The following is a 25,220-nucleotide window of genomic DNA, read 5'->3' as shown; positions in this document are numbered from 1 at the left end:
GACTTGGGCTGCCTGTGGACTCCAGCTCCTGGTGGAGTTTCAGGTAGGATGGGGCCAGGCGGCTTTGTGGTGGACAGAGCTGGGCCAGCATGGTGACCCTCTGGTGGAGGGGCTGCCCTTCTGGCTCTAAGCATCCCTTTTTGCTTGCCTTCCAGCCTCCTATGTGATCACAGACCTGACCCAGCTGCGGAAGATCAAGTCTATGGAGCGGGCGCAGGGCGTGAGCATCACGCGCGAGCTGCTGTGGTGGTGGAGCATGCGGCAGGCCACCGTCCAGCAGCTGCTGGACCTCCTGTGCCATCTAGAGCTCTACCGCGCCGCCCAGATCATCCTCAACTGTGAGTCACCAAGGCCCCCTAGCAGCCAGCGTGAGCTGTGCCCTCTCACCTTAAAATCTTTCTTGGAGCTTCCCTGGCGGTCCAGTGGTTAAGACTCCGCGCTTGCACTGCAGGGGGCGTGGGTTTGATCCTTGGTTGGGGAACTAAGATCCCGCATACTGCTCGGCATGGCCAAAATGGAAAAATAAATAAAATTAGAAAACCTTTATTTTTATTTATTTATTTTTTTTTGCGGTACGCGGGCCTCTCACTGCTGTGGCCTCTCCCGTTGCGGAGCACAGGCTCCGGACGCGCAGGCTCAGCGGCCATGGCTCCCGGGCCCAGCCGCTCCGCGGCACGTGGGATCTTCCCGGACCGGGGCACGAACCCGTGTCCCCTGCATCGGCAGGCGGACTCTCGACCACTGCGCCACCAGGGAAGCCCCAGAAAACCTTTCTTAATCTTAAAAAAAATTTGAATGAAAGAGTTTACCATCCAACTAAGAAATTAGTAACGGTGGTCACCCCTGGGGAGAGGAATCGGGTGGCCAGGGAACCAGGTGTTGGAGAGAGACTTTATTGTCAGTCTTTTTGCACCTTTTTAATTTTTGTTCTCTGTTCCAAAAATAAATAAATAGAAATTTAAAAATAGCTGTAGCATAAAAATTCAAGAAAGTCTACAGTAAAAATTATTTACGTCCTCATCCTGTTTCCCAATTTGGCCTCCCAAGAAGTAACCAGTAGTCACAATTTCTTATCTACCTTCCTAGAGATTTTCTAGGCAAATGTATATATGTGTCTACAACACTTTTTTATACAGATAGTAAGAGAGCACCATGCACTCGGCGGTCCCCTTTATTTTCACCAAGCAGTCCATCTTGCAGATCGTTTCATATTGAGACATTCTTTCAGCAGCCACATTGGATTCCTTTGACAGATGTACCATGATTTATTGATAGGCGTTCAGGTTGCTTCTAGCAGTTGCCTCTTGTGTACAGTGTTGGGATGTGCACCCCGTTTGCACACATGTGAATCTCACGTGGGATGACTTTCCAATATTGGAATGGCTGGGTTGAAGGTTTGTGTATTTTAAGTTTTGATTGATATCAATACCAGTATTACCAAATTGTCCTCCTGCAGGAGAATACAACCATGGTGGGAATGTATTTAGCAGGTAATAAATAATACCTCCCTACCTTGCAGGGTGTCTGTGAAATTGAAGAAATAGAACACGTCAAGGGCCTGGTGTTCAGCCAGTGCTCCGCAGAGGCAGGGGGATGAGGGGTCTGATTATCTCCACCTGGGCCTTCCCTGCCATGTCCCCAAAGAGACCCCTTCAGTGTGGGACAGTGAGCCAGACTTCTCACAGGTACTCACTGAGCCCCTGGCCAGTGCCTGGTGCTGTCCGAGGTCCTGGAATACAGGTGGGCAAAGCGATAGGTCCTCTGCTGTCGTGGAGAGCATAGTCATGAGGAGACAGTCAGTAGACAGGAAAACAAGTAAAAATAATGGGATGGAGTGACAAGGTAGGGGAGCCTTCTAGAACACGGTTGTCACGGAAGGCCAGTCTGAGGAGGTGAAGTTGGAGGAATGGAAAGAAGACAGCCACGTGAAGAGCTGGAGTAAGAAAGCCCAGGGGAGAGGGGACAAAGGCCATTGTGCAAAGGCCTGGGGTGTTGCAGGAACTAGCATAGAGCTGGTGTGGGAGGTAGAGAGCAGGGCATTCAGAGCCCCAGAGGCCTATGGAAGACCCTGTGGGCCCTGGAGCTGTCCTGGCTGGGGTTCCTGAGCTGGGAATAACCTGGCTGAACCAACAGACCTCAGTTCAGCACCTGCCTGACTGAATCAGGGAGGGCTTCCAGGAGGAGGAGTGGGGGCTTAGAGACCTCCACCCTCAGAGATAAGTCAGGAGACACCAGGGTGGCCTTACAGGTGGAGACCTGCTCAGACCCATGCCACATTGGTTGGTTGGTGCGACCAATGCCTATCCTGTGTAGCTGCTTGCAGACCCCTGTCTGGCTGGTCTGCATCCCCAGAACCTGGCACGTGGTAGAACTGATTATTGAGTAGATGTGCCTTCACATACTTTTCATGTTTTGAGAGAATTAGTGATAAACTTTTTTTTAAAATTTATTTTTAATTTATTTTATTTTTGGCTGCGTTGGGTCTTCGTTGCTGCGCGCAGGCTTTCTCTGGTTGTGGTGAGCGGGGGCTACTCTTCGTTGTGGTGTGCGGGCTTCTCATTACAGTGGCCTCTCCATTGCGGAGCACGGGCTCTAGGTGCGCGGGCCTTGGCAGTTGTGGCACGTGGGCTTCAGTAGTTGTGGATCGCGGGCTCCAGAGTGCAGGCTCAGTGGTTGTGGCGCACGGGCTTAGTTGCTACATGACATGTGGGATCTTCCCAGACCAGGGCTCGAACCTGTGTCCCCTGCATTGGCAGGTGGATTCTTAACCACTGCGCCACCAGGGAAGTCCAGTGATAAATTCTTCATGGGTTCAAAAAGAGGTGAGGAAATTCATGCCCACCCAAGGATGCCAGAGAGAGAGAGACAGAGAGAGAGAGAGAGAGAGAGAGGGAGAGAGGGAGAGAGGTAGGTGTGGAGAGGGGCTGCTGCAGAGGGGGAGTGGGAAAGCCACTGGATCAGGTACAGTCAGAATGGAGGGACCAGGCCCCCTGCTCAGGCCACTTTGGGGAGGGAGATGCCGGTTTTGTCTCTGCGGGGCACTGGGATGCTGCAGGGGTGTCCCGAGGCCTGTGGGCAGAGACGTACTGGGGATTGAGACACAGGCCTCTCACTGGACACACCAGCTTGCCACTGACGTCAGAACCTGGCTGTTGACTAATCTCGAATATATTCTTAACGATTTGAGGTCAGCACACAACATAGTGCCAGATTCAGAGAAACATACTCATTGCAGCGTGACACTCTGTTTGAAGCTGACACTGACTGGGCACTTTTGAGGCACCAGGCGCTGAGCGTGGCTCCTCCCAGCAGCCCCTCGAGGTGGGCGATCTAAGGAGCCCCTTCTCCCCCTGAGGACACGGAGGTCAGGAACGGCTCAGAGCCTCCCCCAAGGGCACAGGTCCGGTCACAGCCAGGCGCGTTTGGATCAGAGCCCTCCTCCTTGGCTTTTCTCACAGGAACTTCGCGGCACTCGGTGTTCGGGCTTCCAGGAAACAGTGACATGTGTCTGTCACCCTTTCTTCTTAGAGCTTTGCTCAGTCCCCTGCTTCCCGGCTCCAGCCTCCTCTAGCCTCTCAGGGCTGAGAGCCCAGCTGTGTCCCCAGTCCTGTCTGCTGCTTGGCCTTGCTGATTAAAATGGCCCGAGGAAGAGAGGTTCAAGCCTGTCTCCGCATCCACTTTTGTTTTGGGAGTTCCGTTGTGTTGTCACTCTTGCCTTCAGTCCTCAGGCAAGACACTTCCCCTTTCTGTATCTTGGGTTTTTTTGTTGTTGTTGTTTGTTTGTTTTTCATTAGGGAGAAAAAGTGCCATAAATCTTGGTCACTTTTTGGAAGTGAATACAGAGGGCATGTGTGGAGCGTATTACGTTTCTGTTATTCCAGCCGGTCCGTTTTCCCTTCCCCGATTGTAACATTAGTTAAACCTTAGTTTGCATTTACTTGCTGCAGATTGTTTAGGAACTTACTCAGTTGCCCGCAGCAGTTCGAGAACCTGACTTCTGCCCACCACTTCTTAGAGAGCTTTAAGAATAAGTTTGAATAAAACAGAGCTTGAAAACCAGATACCAAAAGTTCCAGAGACAAAGTGTTGTCCTCAGAGACTTACGACTCCAGGTAATATATTTGCATTTAGCAGAGGCCTTCCGTAGGTTGTATGTGAACCGAAAGGTGGAGTGTGGGGTGCCCAGGGGGCCACATGTGTGTCCAGTCTCTTGAAATCGTGTCCTCTGGGGCTGCTAGTGCCATTGTATAGAGAGCTAGGTGTGTGGGTCTCTGTTCCTTGGTATCTTCTCAGCCTTAATTGCCAAGACCATTATTGTTCAATTGTCAAACACTAAATGTTATAAGAATTAGAATAAATTAGTGCAGAAGGCTTACCATTCCTTCTTCTGGCAAATCTGCTTGCCAGTGTCAACCATTTTACTCTTCTAGCTGTTTCTTGGTGGCTTCGTGTATTGGCATCCCAGGTTCATTGCTGTTACTAAGGGTAGGCTGTAGTGACTTAAATGAGACAGACGTTTATTTCTCTCTCCTGTGACAGTCCAAGCTGCCCAGGGCTCATAGGGCAGCTGCCGAGTGTCAAGGACCAGTTTCTTTCATTTTCATTGCTCTGTTGTCTGGGACAGCTGGCTGCCAGCTCATACCTGAGATGGCTACTCTGTGCCTCCACACGTGCCTTCCAGCCTACAAGAAGGGCACGGTCCCCTGGAAGCTGCAACATAACCTCCCTTCCCAGGCCGTTGGCCAGGACTGGTCACATGATCACGCCTAGTTGCAGGGGAGGCTGGGAAATGTAGTCTGTAGCTGGGAGCCTGTGTGCACAACTAAAGTGTCTGTTACTCTAGCAGAGGAGGGGATACATACTGGAGGGACAGCGCTGTCTTCCTACAGCCCTCTGCTTTGGGCCACCCAAATAGCCATATGCACCCTTCCTCCCACAAGCAAAACATGCACACCCTTTCCCCAGGGGAGTGTCTTCTGGCAAGGGGAGTGAGTCCTTTGTTTGGTCCATCTGGCAGCCCCTTGTTCTTCTCAGTTGACCAGTAATCCTCAAAGTGTGTTCCCTGGACTTCTAAGCATCAGCATCCCCTGGGAACTTGTTAGAAATGCAGGTTCTCAGGCCTGACCTCAGCTGCCGATTCAGAAACTCCAGGGGTGGGGTCCTGAGTCTCCCTCCAGGATATTCAGGTGCGGATAAAAGTCTAAGAACCGCTGATCCAGCACCTGGTTCTCTGACTTCTGGCTCTGTCTTGTGGGGTGGGGTAGGCATTGGGGGAGCATGCCTGTGGTCTCAGTGGAAGTGGGAACTGGAGAGGCTGCCCTTATGGGGGGGCTACACGGCTTTCACAGCCCACTTCCTGCTGGGGGAGGGGTTTGGGCACCTGGGAGGAGCTGTGGCGTCAAATAATGGCCGGCTTTTGTCACACCAGGACTGTGGCTTCTTTGGCGGTACAGGTCTCTCAAAATGCTAGAAGCGTCTGGTCTCTTGGCTTCTCATCAGTTCTCTGTGTGATAACCACAGCTGATGATCTAGCCTAGGTAGCTTAATTCTTAACCCTGAAAGGTTTGTTCTTTCACTTGGTGGCCTGTGTGCTCGGCCTGCCCCCCTCTCCTCCTAATTGAAGGTGCAGGCCTGGAGCCTCCCTCGAGGCCGCCTGAAACAATAGCTTAGATGGGACGGAAGCACTCTTATCTTGACTCTTGTTTCTGGGCTCTGTGTCTGGCAGAGAGCCCCTCCTGCAGTTCATCAGTGGACTAAGAAAGGTGGAGTGGGGATTAGAATGGTTGGGGCCATGGTATCACCTCCTGCTGGGGCTGACCCTTCAGGGCCCCTGACAGGGGGGTTCTTGGTCAACTTGGATTGTCTACCACAGGCCAAGAGTCTTCCTTTTCATCTCTGCTTGAACATGGTCTGGCTCCAGTGGAGTTCTTCTCCCTCTGTTGGAGGTCCCCAAAAGAGAAGCAACATGTACCAACATTCAGAGCATTTTCAGCTTCTCCCCTTAGAGTTATGGGTGCTCTTAGCACGTGGCCTGCCTTCCGAGGGTCACGGGTGACGGTTTTGCTTTGGTGTAAGAACAGTAATCAGCTTTCCAGTCTGCAATATCTGGGTCCTTGCCACCTGGAGCATTATTATATTGATTTAGCTCCGGTAAGAAAGGCCAAAACAACAACAGGTTAAACTAAAAGAGGGTTTCTTTCCACTAGCAGTGTGTGTGTCGGCAACCCAAAGCTGATAGGGTGGATCCACAGTGTCAGGGATTCAGGCGTTTTTTCTACCTTATTCTGCTGCCCTGCGCATGTGGCTTCCACCTTGTGGTTTGAGATACTCGCTCCGGCTGTTCCTCTCTTTTCCACATTCCGGGCAGCAGGAAGGGGAGGGGATTTTCTTTCCTTCTAAGGGTACAATCTGGAAGATACGCTTTATGACTTCACAAAGTTCTATTAGCTAGAACCTAGTCACATGACCACAATTAGCTGCAAAGGGAGTCTGGCAGTAGCTAAAAAATGTGGTTTTTAGCAGCCATATGTCTAGCTAAAACTTCTAGAATATAGGAAGACAAGGGGAATGGCTATTCTCCACCACATTTGTACCATCCCTAAATAATGTGTTTCTCCTGTTCTTTTCGTATATATCAATTTATATATTATCTGTTAACTTCCTAGACCAGGATTTGGCTGTACATACCTCCTCTCCCCCTTTAGCTCCTCTGTGGGTCTGTAGGTCGCTTTTCTAACTTTTAATGAATATCATTACATATATAATTATTTTTCCATTAGCTCTAGGCAGTGCCTCTTGATGCTTCACTTTGTAAGGTGAAGCATCGTTTACTTGCCCTTTCTTACCCTCCCCTCGCCACTTTCACCTCCCGACTTCTGGCAAAGATCAGTCATAAAGTGGTCTTCCATGGATGTCTTCACATCTCCAGGCTCTTCTGAGCCCACAGGGAAGAGCTGGGTCTTGGATGAAGCCCCAATCTCTGGGTCAGGACAGGAAGAGGAATGCCGCCCTTGTGTCCTGATTGAAAAAATGTCTTTTTGTGATGGGGAAAGTACTGTGTGCATAGGACGTCCGTAGGGCGAGTCATGGTGCAGAGTAGCATTTCCCCAATCACATGCCCCAGATGTGTGCTCCAGCAAGTTACGCCGTGCGACTAGAGGCTTCATGAATCACTAACCTTGGGAAATCTGTATGCTTTATCAGTGCCCCCTAACTTTGGAGAGTCACAATGCACACCCAACGTTTTAAGGCTCTGATAAGTTCTATAGCAAATAAATCTACTTAGGTCAGTGTTTTCCATTTACATTTGGCCACAGAGCCCCCTTTTCATTTGATACTTATTAATATTCCCATGGAACCAGTACACTGTGGGAATCACTGCTCTGGTACAATGGTGGCCATGGTGCAATTGCTGGGCATCCCAGGAGAGCCTCATTAGAGAGAGTCTGGGGGACCAGGGGCAGCATTTGCATGGCCAGGTCAGCATTCAGTGTCAGGAGATTCTGACCCTGGAGGCTAGGGCCAGCCATCACCCTGGGGCTTAAAACGTGAGAGTCCTACTCCTGAGGGGGACTTTTCCCGACCACCAGGCTTATTTAGGGAGAGGGCTGTGAGCCAGGCTCCAGGGTCAAGGTGCTGGCATCTGCGGGGTCTCAGGAGCCGGAATCAAGGCAGAGGCCGATGTATCAGAGCTGTGGCTTCCAGCCAGAGGCAGGTCGGCTGTCATCACGGCCACTGCGGCAGGCAGGGGACCTGATTAAACGCCACCGCGGCAGGCAGGGGACCTGAGCCTGCCGATGGCGGGGGTCCGATGGCTCTAGCTCTGAGCATGGAGGCTCGAAACCAGGTGTGCCTGATTTGTGAGGTGACACTCTCCCTCGTTCCTCCCCATAGAGAGTTACATACACAAAATCTGGACAAGAGAGTCAGTAGTGAACTGAGACATATTATCAAGTGCCTGCTGTGTGCTAGGTGCCAGGGACGCAGCAGTGGAAATACAGACAAGGGCTCCGACCTCAAGGAGCTTACAGTTTAGTGTGGGAGACGGGCATGAACAGGATGATGTCATAGAGACGTGTACCCAAGCACAGCAGGAGTGCTCAAAGGAGAAGTGTAGGTCGGGTGGGTAGGTAGGTAGGAGGGTGGGAGAGGGGAAGGTTTGATCTCATCTGGGGAAGCTTCCCCAAGGAGCTGAAACTTGAGCCTCCATTCAAAGGACTGGCGGGCCGACCACACAGGCGTGGGAACAGCACATGCAAAGGCCCGGTGGTGGGAAGGAGCAATGCTTGGGTGTGGTCAGGTCTACTGTCATCAGGAGTGTAGGGAAGGTTTTCGAGGGCTTCTACCTGGGCGTACCCCCATTGCTCTGGCCACAGTGGGGAACAGGGGCCTGTGAGGTTCCAGGTGTCAACTGAGTAGGAAAGCAAGAAGCTTCTGGAACCTGAAGGGACTCCAAGGGAGGTGACCAAGGTTTCATCTTCCCATCTGCTGCTACCATCTTCCTGGGAGTTTCTTTCAAGTTTCCCAGTTTTCACGCAGTCTCTTCTTGGTTGTGCAGCTTTCACAGTTTCTAACTTTTGGTTTGGCAGCTCAGCCAAAGTCATTTCCGTCCTGGGCTTCCTGAAAGCTGGGCTTTCACTGCGTGAGGAATTTCTGTCTGCTGCCTAAAGTGAAATGGAAGAGAACACACCCTTTCTCTCCCAAAGAGGCTGAGCTGTTGTTGCAAGGGTCAGACAGGGCTCGTGTGTGTTCTCCTGGAAGTTTTCCCAACATCCGCCCCTTTCCTACCACTAGGGGACAAAAAAGCGTGGGAAGCACTCAGACCCTGGGGCCCCTGGAGACTTGCCCTTGGGCGTGGCACTGCACAGGGCCAAGACCACCCCCTCGCCGCCCCCCCCCGCCCCCCCCCCCCCCCCCCCCCGCGCCAAAGTCCTGGCCAGGAGTCACTGTTATCTGAATGCTAGTCATAACTTGTATTTAGCACCTAATATGTGCCAGGCAAGCATCTTATCTCACAAATCTCGCTATTCCCATTTTACAGATGAGGAAACTGAGGTGCAGGGATTAAGTAACTTGCCCAAAGCCATACAGCAAGTAAGCAACCGGCTGGAAAGGGATGCAGGTCTGCGTGACCTTAACCCCTGCTGGGGGAGGTCACTAGATGGCATCAAGTCTCTGAAAAATAGGCGTAGACGTTGCCCTGTCTGCTTTTCTCGTAAACGGGGGCGCTTCAGAACATAAGCGATGCGAGGCTCTTCTAACATCCTTGCTGTGTGGCTCGGGATGGTCTTCTGACCGCCCTTCTGCGCGTTAGTTATTCCACTGGAAAAGAGCGAGGCTTTAATCGCCGCGGGTTTTTTGGGAGTAAATGTGAGCATGGACAGAGGGGCTTGTGTGTGGTGCCTCTAAGCCAGCCCCCAGCTTTTCAGAGAGGACGGGTGGGAGCTGGAGGGAGAGGAGCTGCGGTTTACTGAGCTCCCGCTCTGTGCACTGCAGTCGTAAGCAGCTCCTCTGGGTTACGAGCTCTGGACACATGTCGAGGTTACCCATTAATCAGGATGGGCTACGTTATGTTGCGGTTACAGATAAACCCAGAAATCTCAGCTGTTCAACACAGCAAAGAATCAATTTCTCCAAGCGCAGTGCTGGCTCCTGCCTTCTTGCACTCGGCAGGCCATTGGGAGTGCATGGCTTCCAGGGTCACTGTGGAGGGGAAGAGACAGATGGACGAGGCTCGCCAGCTCTTAATTGCTTTGTCCAGGAAGTGACAGTAGCATTTCCACTTAAAATTCATTGGCCAGAACCAGTCACGTGGCCCCAGCCTAACTGCAAGGGAGGCTGGGGTCTGAGAGGGAGCAAATGACTATTTGGTAAGCCCTGTCTCAGCTACTGGGTACCTCAGTTCAAGGGGGTTTATTTTAAGGTTCTGCCTCACCATGGCCTACGAGATCTCACGTGGACTGAACCCTTGCCCGGTTCTCTCACCTCATCTTGGCTACTTTCCCCCGCATTCATTCAGCTCAGCCACTAGGGTCAGCCTTCATTTGAGGAGATGCACCAAAGTGTTTTCTTCCTCAGGATTTTTGCATATGCTATTCCTTCCCCTTAGAATGCTGGCCCCTCCCCAGCTCCCTTGCATTCTTCCCGCGGCTCATCCCTCTCATCTTTTGGGTCTCTGCTTAAATGGCACCTGCCCAGAGAAGTCTGCCCTGAGCACCCCGTGTAAGTAAGTGTCAGGTACCCCCCTCCCTTCCTCCAGTTTGTTGTCAGCATAGAACTCCTCCCAGTTTAAAATTAGGTATCTTTTAACTGTCATGTGAGTTTTGATAAGTCAGAGTCCCCAGTCCCTAACACAGTGAATAAATGAATAAGGATGGATGAGTCATTTTAGCAGCCGGTGAGCAGGTCCAGTGGAGGAGCCGTGATAGGGCGATTAGGTCTTGACAGGTCATGCCCTCTTATTTGCCTAACTTCCCGTCTTGCTTGAGTTGGGAGTTTTGAGTGGTTTGTGTACGTGGACTTTGGATGCCCAGGAAGGTTGAGCCCAGGGATTGGGAGGGAAAGGAAAAGGAAAAGAGAGGATCCAGAAAGCTCTTTTTTGTCTTGATATGGCCAGCTGGCACCTAGGTTCTTTAGTTAGGGATGAATCACTTTCATTTGCTCTAGAAGGGATCTGTTTCAGCCACATGAGTCAGAATAAATACAAAGAATAAAAACAAATTTATAAATATTACCTCACTGTTTACTTTGAGGGCTGAGAAGAGTGGGGGCAATTCCAGAATGTGCTCACTGGGGAAAGACCTTGCCGGCAGCTGGCGTCCCCTCTGCTCAAGCATGTGGCTTCCGGATTTGCCACTGTGTTAAATGTTCCCAGGCTGCCAGCTGGCGGGGAGAACCCAGGCCCCTCTGCCAAGGGCCCAGCACACATAAGCCTTTTGAACAAAGGAAGCGGGGCCTCAATAAACAACATGTAAATAAGAGAACTATTTCAGGTTTCACTTTACTGAAGTATAACCTAGAGAGAGCAACTGGGCTTTCTCCCCAGAGGTATCGTCTGAATTCAGTAGGCCACACCTATGGGAAAGCACTTAGGACAAAAAAAAAGCCTGACCTAGACTCAGGGGTGATGATCCTAATGGTAGTAAATTGCGATGGTAGCTTATAACTGTTGAGCACTTACTTACTTCATCATCTCAGGGGGTGTAGGGTACAGTTCCTCATCCCACTTGTCGGATGAGATTGGGAGCGTTTCCCTTGCCCGTGAGCCTGGCTGCGGTGTGCATGGCGGGCTGGAAGCCCCGAGTTCATCTTTGGGCTCTTGTGCTCATTAGAGAGAGTGGGACATCCTGAAAATACAAAGCAGAGAGAAAAAGGAATCAGGCCCATCGTCCCCTGGGAACTGTGGAGAGAGCACAGAGAAATGCTTTTGCCCCCTTTCTCTGCCCCCTGGTGCCAGAAACTCAACCCTCATCACTCTGGGTTAAGCCAGTCATCCTGGCCTTGGCCTTGGCCCAGTTGCTTTTTGTATCTGGTCCCACTGAGTCCTGGGACTGTTCTGGACAGAGGGGTTATAATTATTCTGACTCCACAGAAGATGCAAATGAAGCCCAGAGGGTTAAGAAATCTGTCCTTGCGCGTCCAGCTAGGATTAGAAAGCCTGGCTCTGGAAACTTCCCCACACTTGCTCTCGCTTCTACTCTATGATCACAATTCCTATTTTTGGATCTCATGATCCTGCAGAATTAACTTTATGCATGGAATCTTTGTGAGATTCCAGCGGAAGAAAGAGTGCTGTCCTGGAAACATGAGGCTGTTCCCGCACATCAGTCATAGGAATAAATGACGTAACGGGCTTGCTTTTTGGTCCTGGCCTTGGCAGACAGGAAACTCACAGGAAACTTGTGAGATTTAAAGCTCGTCATGACCCTTTTTCATGAACATTTTGTCCTCCTTTGCTCCATCCTGCCCTCGATGTTCTATTTTTATTTCAACGGCACTCTGGTTTATGTACCGGCCCAAAGGAGTGGGTGTTGTATCTGCTCTGCTATCAGGGGTAAGCTTCCAGGCATTAAGGGCAGAAAAGCCACAGTTTCTCCTTCTTCTGTGTTTGCTGGTGGGAAAAGAGGCAAGCAAAGGCCTGCCCTGCGCCTTCCAACTAAGATCGGGCACTGGCAACCTAAGAGTCAAAATGAAGATGTGTCCTGTTTATGCCTCTTATTTATTGTCTGCACCTGAACACCCACAGAGGGCTGAAACAGGGGTTTCACAGGAAACTGAAGCTTGTCATCTGATTGTCACTGCAGGCCTGACGTTGGCCCCTGTGGCTGGGTGGGGCCCTCGTGTGTGACTAGGTGGGAGGGGGCGCTGCAGCAGAAATGCGCTGACAAGCTCTGTCTCAGGCTGGCACCCGCCGGTGCTGGTGCCCATGCCTCAGGGCTGTTCCCTCCTCGGGCGGGCATGTGCCCCAGTCCCACATGTTTGCATGGACCACGGTGCCAGCTGTAGGCCCCTGCCTGTCACTGCAGACTCACCTTAGGTTGAGAACATAATGAAGCCTTTTCTATCTATCCCCTGTTGGTGGAGACCAGGGAGGTCAGCCACAAATGGGTGGGTGGCTTTGGTATTCCTGCCACATAGGTCTTGATGGAGCGGCAAAGGTCTGTGCAGAAAGGGAAAGAAATAAGGAATAGGACACTGAAGTTAGGTCAGGCCGGGACTGTCACCTTCACTTCCGTTTGTCTGATGACGAAACAGGCTCAGCCGGGCCTTGGATGGGGGGAAGTGCCGCTTATTCTGGGGACGCAGGCAGTTGGGGTGCAGGTGGCACCTTTAGAAGCTGATGCAGCCAGGAACACCTCCTACTGTGGTGGGCTGTCTGGGGTCCCCTTCACCAGCAGGCCCGGCCTGCCTGACGCGAGGGGAGCTGGGGCCACAGAGGAGTCACATCTGCCCTTGTGTCTCATACACAGATGTCATCGTGAGGATGGCGTGGACATGGCCCTTTGAGGTACACGGGTAGGACCCCAACTGAGGCAGTTGGTGGAGGGAGGGTGCGTCAAGGGGCCGTCTCCCTGGGCCAGAGAGGGGAGGGCAGGGGGGAAGAGGGCTCAGAGTGGCATTGGGACCCCTTCCTCCTGGGGTCTTTGCTTCTGCCCTGGAAATTCTCACGAGTCAGCCTTCACTGCCAGTGACTCTCACCGGCAAAGTTGTCACTTTGCACGAGGGACGGTGTCACCCTGTGCCTATGGAGAGCAGTGCATTACGTGAGCAGAGACGTGGGAGTCTGTGAGTCCTGCCGGTAGGACTGCCCTTGGGGAGGAGCCTCGCTTCTGGGATCCCAGTTTGGGCCAGAAGGGCCTCTCCCTGAGGCGATTGGGTTGGGGGCGCGTGGTGCCTGAGGACCCCAGGTGGGGAGAAACGAAGTGTGTGTTCTCCGGGGTCCCTACAGGGGCTGTAAATCCTGCTCAGCCATTGGTTCTGGCAGGGGACCCCGTCTCCCTGAGCTTCCGTTTCCCTCTTTGCTACCCCTAGGGTTGGGGTGAGGACACACACAGTGAAGGTGTCAAGCGCACGTCCTGGACCATCAGTGGCAAAATCCAGGAGCGGGCGGGCCCTGCATCTGCTGCTCAATTGCTTTCGGGCTACTCACCCTCATCGGAAGGCTCCGTTCGAGCAAGCTTGCTCACTGACTTTTTTCTTAAGAAACAATTTACTGTGCAACTGATACATACATGATCACTGTTGAAAGATTCTGCCAAATGCAAATAACCCCCCGAACCCACAATTATACAGTCCTTGATAATCACACCATCCAGAAATGTTCACAGTTAGCATTTCCTGTATATCCTTCGGGTTCTTTTTCTCTTCATATGTAGATGTCTTCTATAGTTTTACACATATTTTACAAACAAAAAAAAAACCTGGGTAACACATTATATATCCTCTTTCATTGTCCGTCAACAATATATTGGTGGTTGCCAGAGGTGGAGTGCGGGCCCAAAATGGGTGAAGAGGGTCAAAAGGGAGAACTTCCAGTTACAAGATAAATAAGTACAGGGGATGTAATGTGCGGCGTGGTGACTGGAGTTAACAATACTGTGTTTCGCATAGTTGTAAGTTGCTAAGAGGGTAGACCTTAAAAGTTCTCATCACAAGGAAAAATGTGTAACTGTGTGGTGATGGATGTTAACTGGACTTGCTGTGGTGATCATTTCACAGTACATGCAAATATCAAATCATTATGATATATACCTGAAACTAATATAATGTTCTATGTCAATTATATCTCAATTAAAAAATATATTAACACCTCTCCGTATCATGGATATCCACATACATCTTTTTAGTTACTATTAAAGTGAAAAAAAAAACCTCACACAAGTCAAAATATTTAAATGAATAAATTCATAGAGACAGAAGGTAGAATGGTGGTTGCCAGGGGCTGGAGGAGCGGGGAGGGGAGTTGGTGTTTAATGAGGGCAGAGTTTCAGTTTGGGAAGATGAAAAAGTTCTGGAGATGGATGGTGGTGGTGGTTGGACAGCGGTGTGAATGCACGCAATGCCACTGAACTGTAGACTTTAAAATGATTAAGATGATAAATTTCATGTTAAATGTATTTTACCGCAATTTAAAAAAACAAATACAGTAAAACAACAAAAAAGTGTAAGTGATGCGGAGTTGTGTTAAATGAAAACGGAAAGACTCCCGAACTACACTCCTTACACCCACTCTGGGCTGTTTAAGAGGTGACCCGGTATTTTAAAAGTATGATAACAACACCAGCAATGAAGTTCCCATGTTTTGAGCTAATTGGTTAACATGTGCTATCTCCCTTAGTCTCATGGAAGTCATCCAAAGCAAACACAGCTGGGAGGTGAGGGAGCTGGTGTCAGGTCAGAGCCTGGACTCTGAACAGCTAAGCTCTGCTACTTCTTTTAGAAGATAGTTGCATTTAAAAGAACAGTATGTCAGTAAAGGAAACAAGGAAAAAGTCACCCACTATCCCCCGTTCGGCCTTCTGGTTACTTTTGTGCATTCCCTCTGGCCTTTCCTCACTTGCTTGTACCCTTTGTCCTGCTGTTCCTCAGTCGGGGCCCATCTGCAGAGGGGAGTAGGGATGCTGAGGACAGTGGCCATGTGGGTGGTTCCGCCGGACCGGATGACAGGGAAACCAGCCCCAGGTTTGAATCCCATCAGCTGTTTGACTTGGGACAAACCATTTTACCCGTCTGAGCCTCAATGTGCTCAAAAATAAAATGCAGAGAATTCTGTTAACCATCAGAGGTTGTCAGGAAAATCAAATAAATCTGCGACGCGCCGTACACACTGTAGTGCCATTCACTGAGGCGTTGCTAATATTGTTCTAGTCCCAGAGCTTGGATCTGAGAAGCTTGGTCCCGTGCTTGGTCCTGTGGTGACGATCGGTTTTGTTGAGAGAGAGAGAGAGACACTGTTTACCTGTTGGAATAAATGCTCCTGGAGACTCAAAGGCTGGAAGTGTGTGTTTTGTCTCAGCCCCACCTGGTGCCCACGTGAGAGTGAGCAAGTGGGCTGGCCTTCCCTGGGCTTCAGTGCCCTCTGTTTTTTCAGTTCTCAAACATGGGTCCACCTCTGAACACCAGAGGGTGAAGGGCCTTGAATGCAGGGCTGTAGAATTTGGATTTGGTCTGGGAGGCAGTGGGGAGATAGGAGGATTCATGTGAAGAGTTGTGTGCCTTATCCTGCCAGTGGGGACTAGTAAAGGCTTTAAGCAGGGAGGTGGTGAGGCCAGGTCTGTATTTTAGCAAGATGCAGCCTGGGGAGGGCTCTGGAGGCCACTGGAGCTGGAGGCCGGGACCATCCTGGAGAGAGGATGGCAGTGGTGGGGGGAAGGGAGAGGAAGCAGGTTCACTCGTAGCAGGCTCTGTGGAAGCTGGTGGAGACACACCCTCTGGCACCTTTGGGGTTTCCCAGTTCAATGCAAAGAAGTGATTACTCTGGAAAAACAGGTGACCTCCACCCAGGCTCTTTCAGCCGGTCCTGCCTGACCAGGCTGTGTGATCTCAGACAAGCCACTTAACCTGCTCAGGCCTCAGGGTCCTCATCTCCACCAGGATGCAGTGAGGGACCTTGGGAGGATTGCGTGCGTGCAGAGCTGGGCCTGGCCGTGCGTTGTGCAGTGTCGGCTGGCAGTTGACGTGGCTGCTATTTTCAGGCTTCCCGTCTCTAAAACAGGGAAGGATGCACATGTCTCCACTGCTCTTGGAAGGGGAAGCTGGAGGACTGCCAGTACTTTTATATTTAGGGGCTCGACTTAGGGACTCAGCCGGGTAGAGATCTTTGACTTCCCCACGTGTTCAGGGAACCGTGTGATCTGCAGAGGCCTTTCATGTCTGCACTCTCATTCCCCGCTCCCAACAGCCCTGTGAGGGAGGCAAGCAGATGTTATCATGTTATCATCATGATCATCTCTCTGTTTCATAGGTGAGGAAACAGGCTCAGAGAAGGAAAGTGACTTGTCTAAGGTCACACAGCAGGTAGGACTGTAAGTCAGGTGTGTCTGACAGAGTGTCTCAGCTGGACCATTTCGGGTCCAAGAGCTACACCTTACACATGGGGAGGCCGAGGCCCAGAGGGAAAAACAGCTCTCGGGGGGGCACATCGTGAACTTGAGGCTGAGGCAAGACTCTGATCAAGGTCTCTGATTTCTGGACCCAGCCTGTCGATGGCTAGCCCCCTTCATTGAATGATAATAGCTTTCTTTCTTCCCACCTCGTTTCAGGGAAATCAGTTCCTGAAATCAAGTCTTCCATCCCAGACTTCTTGGATACGGTGAAGCCAGGAAAGCCTTTGGCAGCTTCTGTAAGAAACGCTGATGATGAACAAGAAACGGAGCAGCCCATGAGGCCAGCCGCCTTTCCAGGCCCGGGTAATTTTAATTTAACTTAATTTTTTAATTTAAAGAAGATTTATTTAAGGAAATGTTTTATCTATAAAGGCATTTAGTTCAGCATATAATAGCAGAAAATTGGAAGCAACAAATGTGGATGGCAAAATTAACCACAGATGGTGGTGACAATAAAATCCTGCTGGCAATGATGTAGGTCTGTATACTTACATGGAAATATGCTCACAATATACTGAGTTTAAAAAGTTAAAATGTCAGACGACAAAAGGATATATACCGTCTATTACCTCTTTTTTTTTTTGGTTGCTCTGCACGGCATGTGGGATCTTAGTTACCCGACCAGGGGTTGAACCCGTGACCCCTGCATTGGAAACGCGGAGTCTTAACCACTGGACCGCCAGGGAGGTTTCCCATTTTTGTAAAAAGAAAAAAACAAACTCAGTAACTGGGGGCTTTCTATGTGTCAGACACTGTTCTAAGCCCTTCAAGAAGTTGAGCTATTTAACCCTCAGCTAACTGTATGAGTTTGGTATTGTTTTTCTCCCCATTTGACAGATGAGGAAAACGAAGCACAGAGAGGTTAAACAGCCTGCCAAGGTCATATGCTCCGGAGCCCAGGTATTTTACCTGTGGTTCCGCAAGCCCCCAGCACAGGCAACTGAGCCATGTGATTTGAACGCTTATATCCTCAACCGCTGCACACACCCCTACCCCACAGCCTCTCAGCCCACTTCAGCTTTGTCTCCATCCCCTTGTGCCCGGGGAAGGGCTGGGGGACAGTTTGCCAAATGATGGAAGGACTCAGCCAGCGGGTAACTTCCCGAGGGGTACCCGCTCCTCATGCCGTCCTCCCCACCTCTCCCCCGGAGCCCCACCCGCCTTCTGCTCTCCTGCAGCCTCATGAGTGGAAAGCTGGAGACCCCAAATCCATGAAACCTCCCAAATCCGTTGACGTGGCTCCCAAAGCCAGGGTCAGCGTCAGCTGAGAGGCACGCACACGGGCTTTTGCATCAGGCGGACCCATATTTGAATTCCAACTCTGCCCTTTCCAGCAGGAGAATGACTTAGCCTCTCTGTACCTCATTTTCTTCATCTGTAAAATGTGCATAATAATAGAATAATAATTCCTAACCGCCTACATCATCGTGTGTGGTTAGGAGTCATACACCTTGGTGTTGCCACCACGTAGGTGCTCATTAAACATTAGCCGATATTAGGAACATTCCAGGAACCCCAGATACGTTGAGTCTGGAAAGTTAATCCTAGACCAAGGAGTCTAAATTATTTCCTGTAGCTAAAGAGTTTAAAAAAAAAAAAAAGAGCAGAACTTTGATCAGCAATTAAAGACAAGGGGAAATGGTCCTAAAGCTAATATGATACTGATCGATGGCCAACGGGAAAGATAATAATAAAATAGGGAAATTCTAGGGAAGTGCTGGTGGAGCTGGAGGAGGTTACTGGTATAGCAGCTTCTTCAGAGGTTCCTTATTTAGGCTGCCGTGAAAACAAGCATCATTATGTCTCTGCCAGACTTTGCACCCTCCGCTTTCTTGAATGGCACTTGGGAGGACATGTGCCCAGACAGGTCAGGACAATAAATAGAATCTGTAGACAGAGACAGGAAGTTGACTGTCTATCTTTGCCCAAACTAAAAATAAGGGCATCATCATTAATTTCATCAGATAACCCAAAGCCAGTCTTTTCTTGGGAAAACCCAAGGTTCCACTGGGCCCAGAGTTCCAGCTGAGTATCTCGTAGGAGTGGAGAACGTGGAGGCAGAGGTGGCTGGGGAGGAGGGCACACACAGGGAGGAATGGTGCCGTCTGTCACTGAATCAGCCTGACCACCCAGGGAGGGGGCTCTTGATAGCTGGGGAAGGAGACATAGCCTGCCAGAGCTCCACGGCTGAGCAAGCGGTGGGACTGGGATTCAGCTCAGGTGAATTGTTCCGGAGCCCACATCCTAACCTCTGTAGTGGGGAGAGACATGGAGAAGGAAAATACACGAGCAGATGAGCCATGGACAGGTTCTAAGCACCTCCTTAAACAGATTCTCAAAGCTAGATTTCAGATAAAAGGGCTCTGGGGCTTCCCTGGTGGCGCAGTGGTTGGGAGTCCGCCTGCCGATGCAGGGGACGCGGGTTCGTGCCCCGGTCCGGGAAGATCCCACATGCCGCGGAGCGGCTGGGCCCGTGAGCCATGGCCCCTGAGCCTGCGCGTCCGGAGCCTGTGCTCCGCAACGGGAGAGGCCACAGCAGTGAGAGGCCCGCGTACTACAAAAACAAAAACAGATAAAAGGGCTCTGAGTGGCTGAAATAACTGTTGCAAAGCCTTACCTATGGGAGAGGCCATCGTCTGTCCATCAGAATTGATTTAATCTACACATGGTTTTACCAGCCTTGGTACCCCACATATACCAGAGACTGATCTTTGTGCTTTATGCCATGTCTTTTAATCTGGACAAGAACTCTACAAAGAATGGACTATTTCTGTGTTTTGGGGTTTTTTTTCTACATCTGAGAAAGCTAAAGAAAGGAAGCACAACCCACCCAAAGTCAAATCTTTAGTAATGACAGAGCCAGGACTTGAGCTCAGTTCTGTCTGCTACCAAGAAAGAGATGGAGTAGCTGTAGAGGCCGACCCACTGCCAGCCACGGGGCAGGATCCAGAAAACCCCGAATGAGATACAGAAACATTGCGTGTTCTTTGTTCCTGCCTGCAGTGACGCAACTCAGCAGGACAAGATTTGGTGCATTCTGCTGGAGAAAGCAAACGTTCTAGAAAGATTTCTGTGGGAAATGGCACCGTGAAGAGTTAACTCTTAGTGTTTTGGAAATGACATTTGTGTAGACCACTGTCTTCCCTGGCCCAGGCCTTCCATGAGTGGAAGCAAGGGCTAGTTCTTATCTGATTTCTCAGCCTTGGGGTATTGGTTCCAATTCCACTCCTTCCCCCCGCTCCCCCTCCGCAAACCACCCGGATAAATAGACTCAACCACCCCTAGTAGCCCTCCTGTGTCACAAGAGCAGACCTCAGCGATCCCCCCACACTGAGAGGCCTGGTGCAGCCCCCAGAGCAAACCCCAGGCATCAATCAGACCAGAGAATCATGGCTGTGTGAGGCTAGTGCTGACCTTGGCCTCGCTGGGCAGTGGGAGAGGATGAGGGACCGTGTGTGCAGCCTGCTCTGAGGTCAGCCCTGGGGCGGGGAGAGCAGATAGAGCAGAACTCCAGGAAAGAGGCAGGAGGGAAGTCAAGTTGGCCTGGAACAGCAGTTCCCAGAGTGTAGAGTGTCTGTCCCCAGTGGTACATGGAACACGGGTGTTAGGCAGAGAATATATCACATGCACAAGAACTAGGGATTTCAAGGCTGAATATGTAATACGTGAACTGGAGTGGATTGAAAGAAAACATCAAGTAACTCACTGTGGAGCAGCACAGACACACGGCCCACACCTAGGAGATGGATGACTGTGACCACAGTTTGGGTGACTCAGGCCAAGGGTATTGAGCTGAGCCCAAGAGAAGGCAGGGCAAGGGCGGAGGCCTCCACCACTGGAGCAGCAGTGGCCAGGAGCCTTACTGCACGGCAGTCTCCCCTCCGCACCCAGTCACCAGGGGTGGGGAGTCGGGGTGGGAGCAGCCTCGGGAAGCACGGCCTGGGTGCATGCAGATGCGCGGATGGATTTAAGTGAACAGCTGGGCTCTGGTCGGTTACAGGGCTGCCAGCTGGTCTGTAGCACGTTGCTGGTTTTAGTTATTTTGTTTTTTATTTTACCTTTTTATTTTTTTAATTGAAGTATAGTTGATTTACAATGTTGTGTTGGTTTTAGGTATACAACAAAGTGATTCAGTTATATATATAGATATTCTTTTTCAGATTCTTTTCCCTACAGGTTATTACAAAATATTGAGTATAGTTCCCTGGGCTCTACAGTAGATCCTTGTTGGTTATCTATTTTATATATAGTAGGGTGTATCTGTTAATCCCAAACTCCTAATTTATCTCTCCCTCACCCTTTCCCCTTTGGTAACCGTAAGTTTGTTTTCTATGTCTGTGGGTGTATTGCTGTTTTGTATGTAAGTTCATTTGTATCACTTTTTTTAGATTCTACATGTAAGTGATACATGCTTGCTATTTGTCTGCCTGGCTTACTTCACTTAGTATGATAATCTCTAGGTCCATTCGTGTTGCTGCAAATGGCATTATGTCATTTTTTTTTTATGGCTGAGTAATATTATGTTGTATAAATATGCCACATCTTCTTTATCCATTTATTCTGGTTTTATTTTTTCCTTTTTTTGCCAAAGGTTTAATTCCTGTGTCTGAGCTATAGCTCTTACCCTGAAGCTCAGTTTATATATTTAAAAAATTTTTTTGGCTGCGTTGGGTCTTTGTTGCTGTGCGCGGGCTTTCTCTAATTTCGCCAGCGGGGGCTACTCTTCATTGCGGTGCACGGGCTTCTCATTGCGGTGGCTTCTCTTGTTGCGGAGCTCTGGGCTCTAGGCACGGGGGCTTCAGTAGTTGCGGCATGTGGGCTCAGTAGTTGTGGCGCACGGGTTTAGTTGCTACGTGGCATATGGGATCTTCCCAGATCAGGGATCGAACCCATCAGGGATCGAACCCGTGTCCCCCTGCATCGACAGGCGGATTCTTAACCACTGCGCTACCAGGGAAGTCCAAAGGTCGGTTTAAATTGTAGTGCACTGAGAGACAAAGAGGGTGTGTGTGAATGTGTGTGCGCACCTGTGTATTTTGGGGAGGGGTGTTTGTTGTTAGTACCCCATTCTGGGGGTTGCTGGTGCAGTGTGGGTGTACCAGCACGGTACCTTCTCAAGTGTAGTCCTTTCAAATATCGCCAATGCTGGAAAATGTGAAAGAAAGGAAACAAACAAAAGACTCTAGAAGCAGCAGACAATGCAGGGAGAGAGGCTTAGGGTGGCCCCTCCTCTGAGAGGATGAAAGAGCCTCAGGCTTTCCATCAGGTGAGTTTTGTTTTATCAGCTGCCTTGTTCGTAGTTTTGGAAGGCTGATTCTAGCTTCACCATGGTGCTGTTTTCAGTATTCTGAGTTAAGGTTTTCTATGGTCAAAGGTCCACATTAATCACTCCTTTCTTGATGAGGTAAGCCAGAAATACTTGAAACAGGTGGATTTGGCCAGCAACCCTTGGGTCAACGTCAGTTTCCCTTGGAAGGGCCGGCCCCCTGTTACTCAGAGGCCAGCCCTGCAGTAGGGCCACTTGGGTGTTTCCAACGGTGACATCTGAAGCTTCAGGCTTCTGGTCAAGGTCCACTTTCATGTGGGTCAGCTACGTGGCCTGTCTTGTTCCCCGCCTGCACCTGCTCTGACCTGCAGACCCCAGGCTGCCCCATTACCTTCAGATTAATCTTCACGTGGTGCCTGGTGAAGTCATGTCACCCACTTTAACCTGACTTTTCCCTGACCCTGAACTATTCTTCAAGCCACACCTCTCTTGTGAATCTTCTACATTCACTAAGGGATTAAGAGCACAGACTCTGGAGCCACTGACTGGGTACCCTTGGAAAGGTTGGGTCACCCCTCCGTGCCTTAGTTTCACCACCTGTAAAGAGTAGATGATACTGGCATCTCTCTCCTGGGGCTATTATGAGCGTGAAATGAGTTAGCTCAGGGACGCATTGGGAATGCTGTCAGTGTTTGCTAACTAAGCGTGCCCGGAATGTTTACTGTTCGCCTGGACTTTCCTGCTGCCACACCTCCTCGTGGGCCGGTTCCATGGCCTCGGTGCCCTCCCTACGTCATAGCTACTTGTTGCAAATGTTTTCCCCGTTTTGAAGCTCAGGTCAAGCGTTCCTTCCTCTGTGAAGCCCTCCTTGATCTCCCAACCCACTAAGGCAGGCTTCTCCTGCCTCTGCCCTGGGAGGCTGGTTATTGCCATTCCTGCTGCCGTGGAGGTTTCTGGAGGGCAGGCTCTGTAGCTAATGTACCTGTGTCCTTCTCTGCTGCTTTTGTGGGAGGTGGGACAGTGTAGGGGTTAGAAGGCCCAAGGATCTCCATTTAAAGGCCGACTCTGCCACTTACTGTCAGCGTGGCCCTGGGCAAGTGGCCACCTCCAGTGCTTCCCTTTCTCCACCTGTCACACGGGGACTTTGTATAGGACCAACCCACAAGGCTGTCATAAGGCTTCCACGGGGTAACGCTTGAGCAGCGGGTAGGCTGGCGTCTGTGGTGTCAGGAAATGGCAGCTGTCATCACTGACAGTAAAATGTTTGTGGAGTGAATGAGAGACTGACTGGGTCTGGGGACCAGGCAGGGACCCGTCCCTCCTTCCTCCAGTGGCTGTGGCCTGACCCACCGTCCCTCCTTTCCAGGGCCTGCCCCAGCCAGAGCCAGCCCCTGGGGCCCTGCTGAAGATGCCCCTCCTTCCGTAAACACCGACCTGCCAGCCTCATCCGATTCAAAGGTAAATCCTCTGCCCACCAGCAGTAGCCCCCAGCTGTGACCCTCTCTCAGAAATGCAACGTGTTTATTCCTCGGGAACAGTTTGGGGGTTAGGGGTCAGGGTGAAGGGGAGAAACGAGGCCCATTGAATTGCTCTGAGCTTCTAAGACTCTCAGTGCTGGCCCTCAGTAAATCAGGGGCGGGGAGAGGGTGCACTCTAGTTTTTAATGAGCTTTTCCGTTATTTGTATTTAAATGGGAGCTGATAATTGGCATCTTCCTCCTCCCAAAATTTCTTGGTTGCAGTAGTCAAAATGCCTCCCCTTCAACCTTTTTTCAACACAAAATATATTGGAGTTATCCTGAATTTTGAATGATTTGGGTCCAGGGTCACAAGTGACTTCTGTGAATCTTAGGCATTTTTGCCTTTCTAGGCCCTTTCTTTCATTTAAAAATATTACTTAAAATTATACTTTACGACTGCAGCGGTATAAAGATGAACATAATCCAAGTTGGATTAAAAATTAAAACATTTTCTTCAACTTGAAAAGTTCATTTTTGTTCATCAGACTTCGAAAGAAATTACGTTAAGATGTTTTCGTGGGCCCCTAAAGGTGTCCTGGGCAGAGTGCCTGGCGGGGAAGCCAGTGCTACATGGGTCTGGTTAGTGGAGCTCTTGGATAAAAGGGACTGTCACTTAAGCAGGCTTATTTACCTTTTAATAATTAATCATTTTCAAAGATGATTTAGTAATTGGAAGAATGTTCATGGTATAACGTTTAGAGAAAACACTGGAAATCAAAACGGTGGGTGTGGCATGGTCCCAATTTTTAAAAATAAATTCTCGTGTATCTAACTGGCAAGAATTACACTAAACTTTAATAGCAGTTAAGTGGATAATGAGATCATGTATAATTAGCTCCCCTCTAATTATCTAAAACAGTTTATAAGAGCACATATAACTTTAAAAAAATGGAAGTTTATGTACACCTATTTTTAAGAAGAAAAGGGATTGATGCAGAGCTGCTTTTCTTAGGCTTACACAGGTTATGTGAACCTGTGTCCTGCTTCCCGGCATGTATACCGTGTGCAGGACTGGGGACACAAGCCCAGCCATTGACCCGCCTTGTAAACTCACTTCAGTTCTTTGACCCCCTTGGTGCTCACCTTTGTAAACTGGGGAAAAAAAAAAAAAAAGGAAACCTCCACCATGGGCTGGGAATACTCACATTTTAGTTAATCTTCAAAATTACCCTCCAGGGTATTATGGTTATCTTTATTTTTGCTGATGAGGAAATGAAGGCTCAGAGAGGTTAAGCAACTTGTCCAAGGTCACGGAGCAAGTTAGAAGCAGAGCTGGGATCTGTCCTTTTTGCCATCCCTCCTCACTGGATGAGATGATCCCCTTCACCCCTCAGCTCTGCTGTTCTAAGAGTCCCTGAGGTAGTAGGGAAAATAGTATTTTTCGTATTAATTCCATATTAATCTCAGTCTCTTCTCTCTGAATTCCCAGGATTTCAGCACCTCCATTCCTAAGCAGGAGACACTTTTGAGCCTGGCTGATGACAGCCTTTTCTGGAGCGAGGTGGACGTGGTCCAGGCAACTGATAACTTCAACCCAAACCACAAAATCAGTGAGGGGACCTTTGCTGATATCTACAGAGGGCAAAGGCTCGGCACTCCATTCATCTTCAAGAAGCTCAGAGAGGTGGGCACTTACTGGTTTCCAGTAAGGGGTGGAGACTACATGGTGAGGGTAGATTTTCATGTTTCAGTGTCTTTTCCTACAGGTGCCCTGTTCAGGTCCAGGATCAATTGAAAAATTCTTCCAGGCAGAGGTACAAATTTGCCGTAGGTAAGCCTCCCCTTTGGAAAATACTTTGTTTGATAGTGATGACCACTAACCTGTATATAG

General features: G+C 50.0%; 1 protein-coding gene across 2 annotated transcripts in view; it reads left to right on the top strand.

The window, feature by feature from the left end:
* IRAK2 (interleukin 1 receptor associated kinase 2) overlaps window positions 1-25,220 on the top strand; it is a 57,068-nt gene that overhangs the window by 8,876 nt on the left and 22,972 nt on the right. Inside the window, exons 2-6 of one of the 2 annotated variants that reach the window (XM_065885366.1) lie at window positions 156-338; window positions 16,761-16,907; window positions 23,237-23,328; window positions 24,819-25,013; window positions 25,096-25,160. In XM_065885366.1, coding sequence (XP_065741438.1) covers window positions 156-338; window positions 16,761-16,907; window positions 23,237-23,328; window positions 24,819-25,013; window positions 25,096-25,160 — 682 coding nt within the window. The remainder of the gene's footprint in view (window positions 1-155; window positions 339-16,760; window positions 16,908-23,236; window positions 23,329-24,818; window positions 25,014-25,095; window positions 25,161-25,220) is intronic. The other variant, XM_065885367.1, reaches the window with a different exon arrangement.

The sequence above is a fragment of the Phocoena phocoena genome, chromosome 10, assembly GCF_963924675.1.
Source record: "Phocoena phocoena chromosome 10, mPhoPho1.1, whole genome shotgun sequence".
NCBI lineage: Eukaryota > Metazoa > Chordata > Mammalia > Artiodactyla > Phocoenidae > Phocoena > Phocoena phocoena.
Note: the sequence above shows the minus strand (reverse complement) of the source record. Positions and strands in the feature narration are given on the sequence as shown.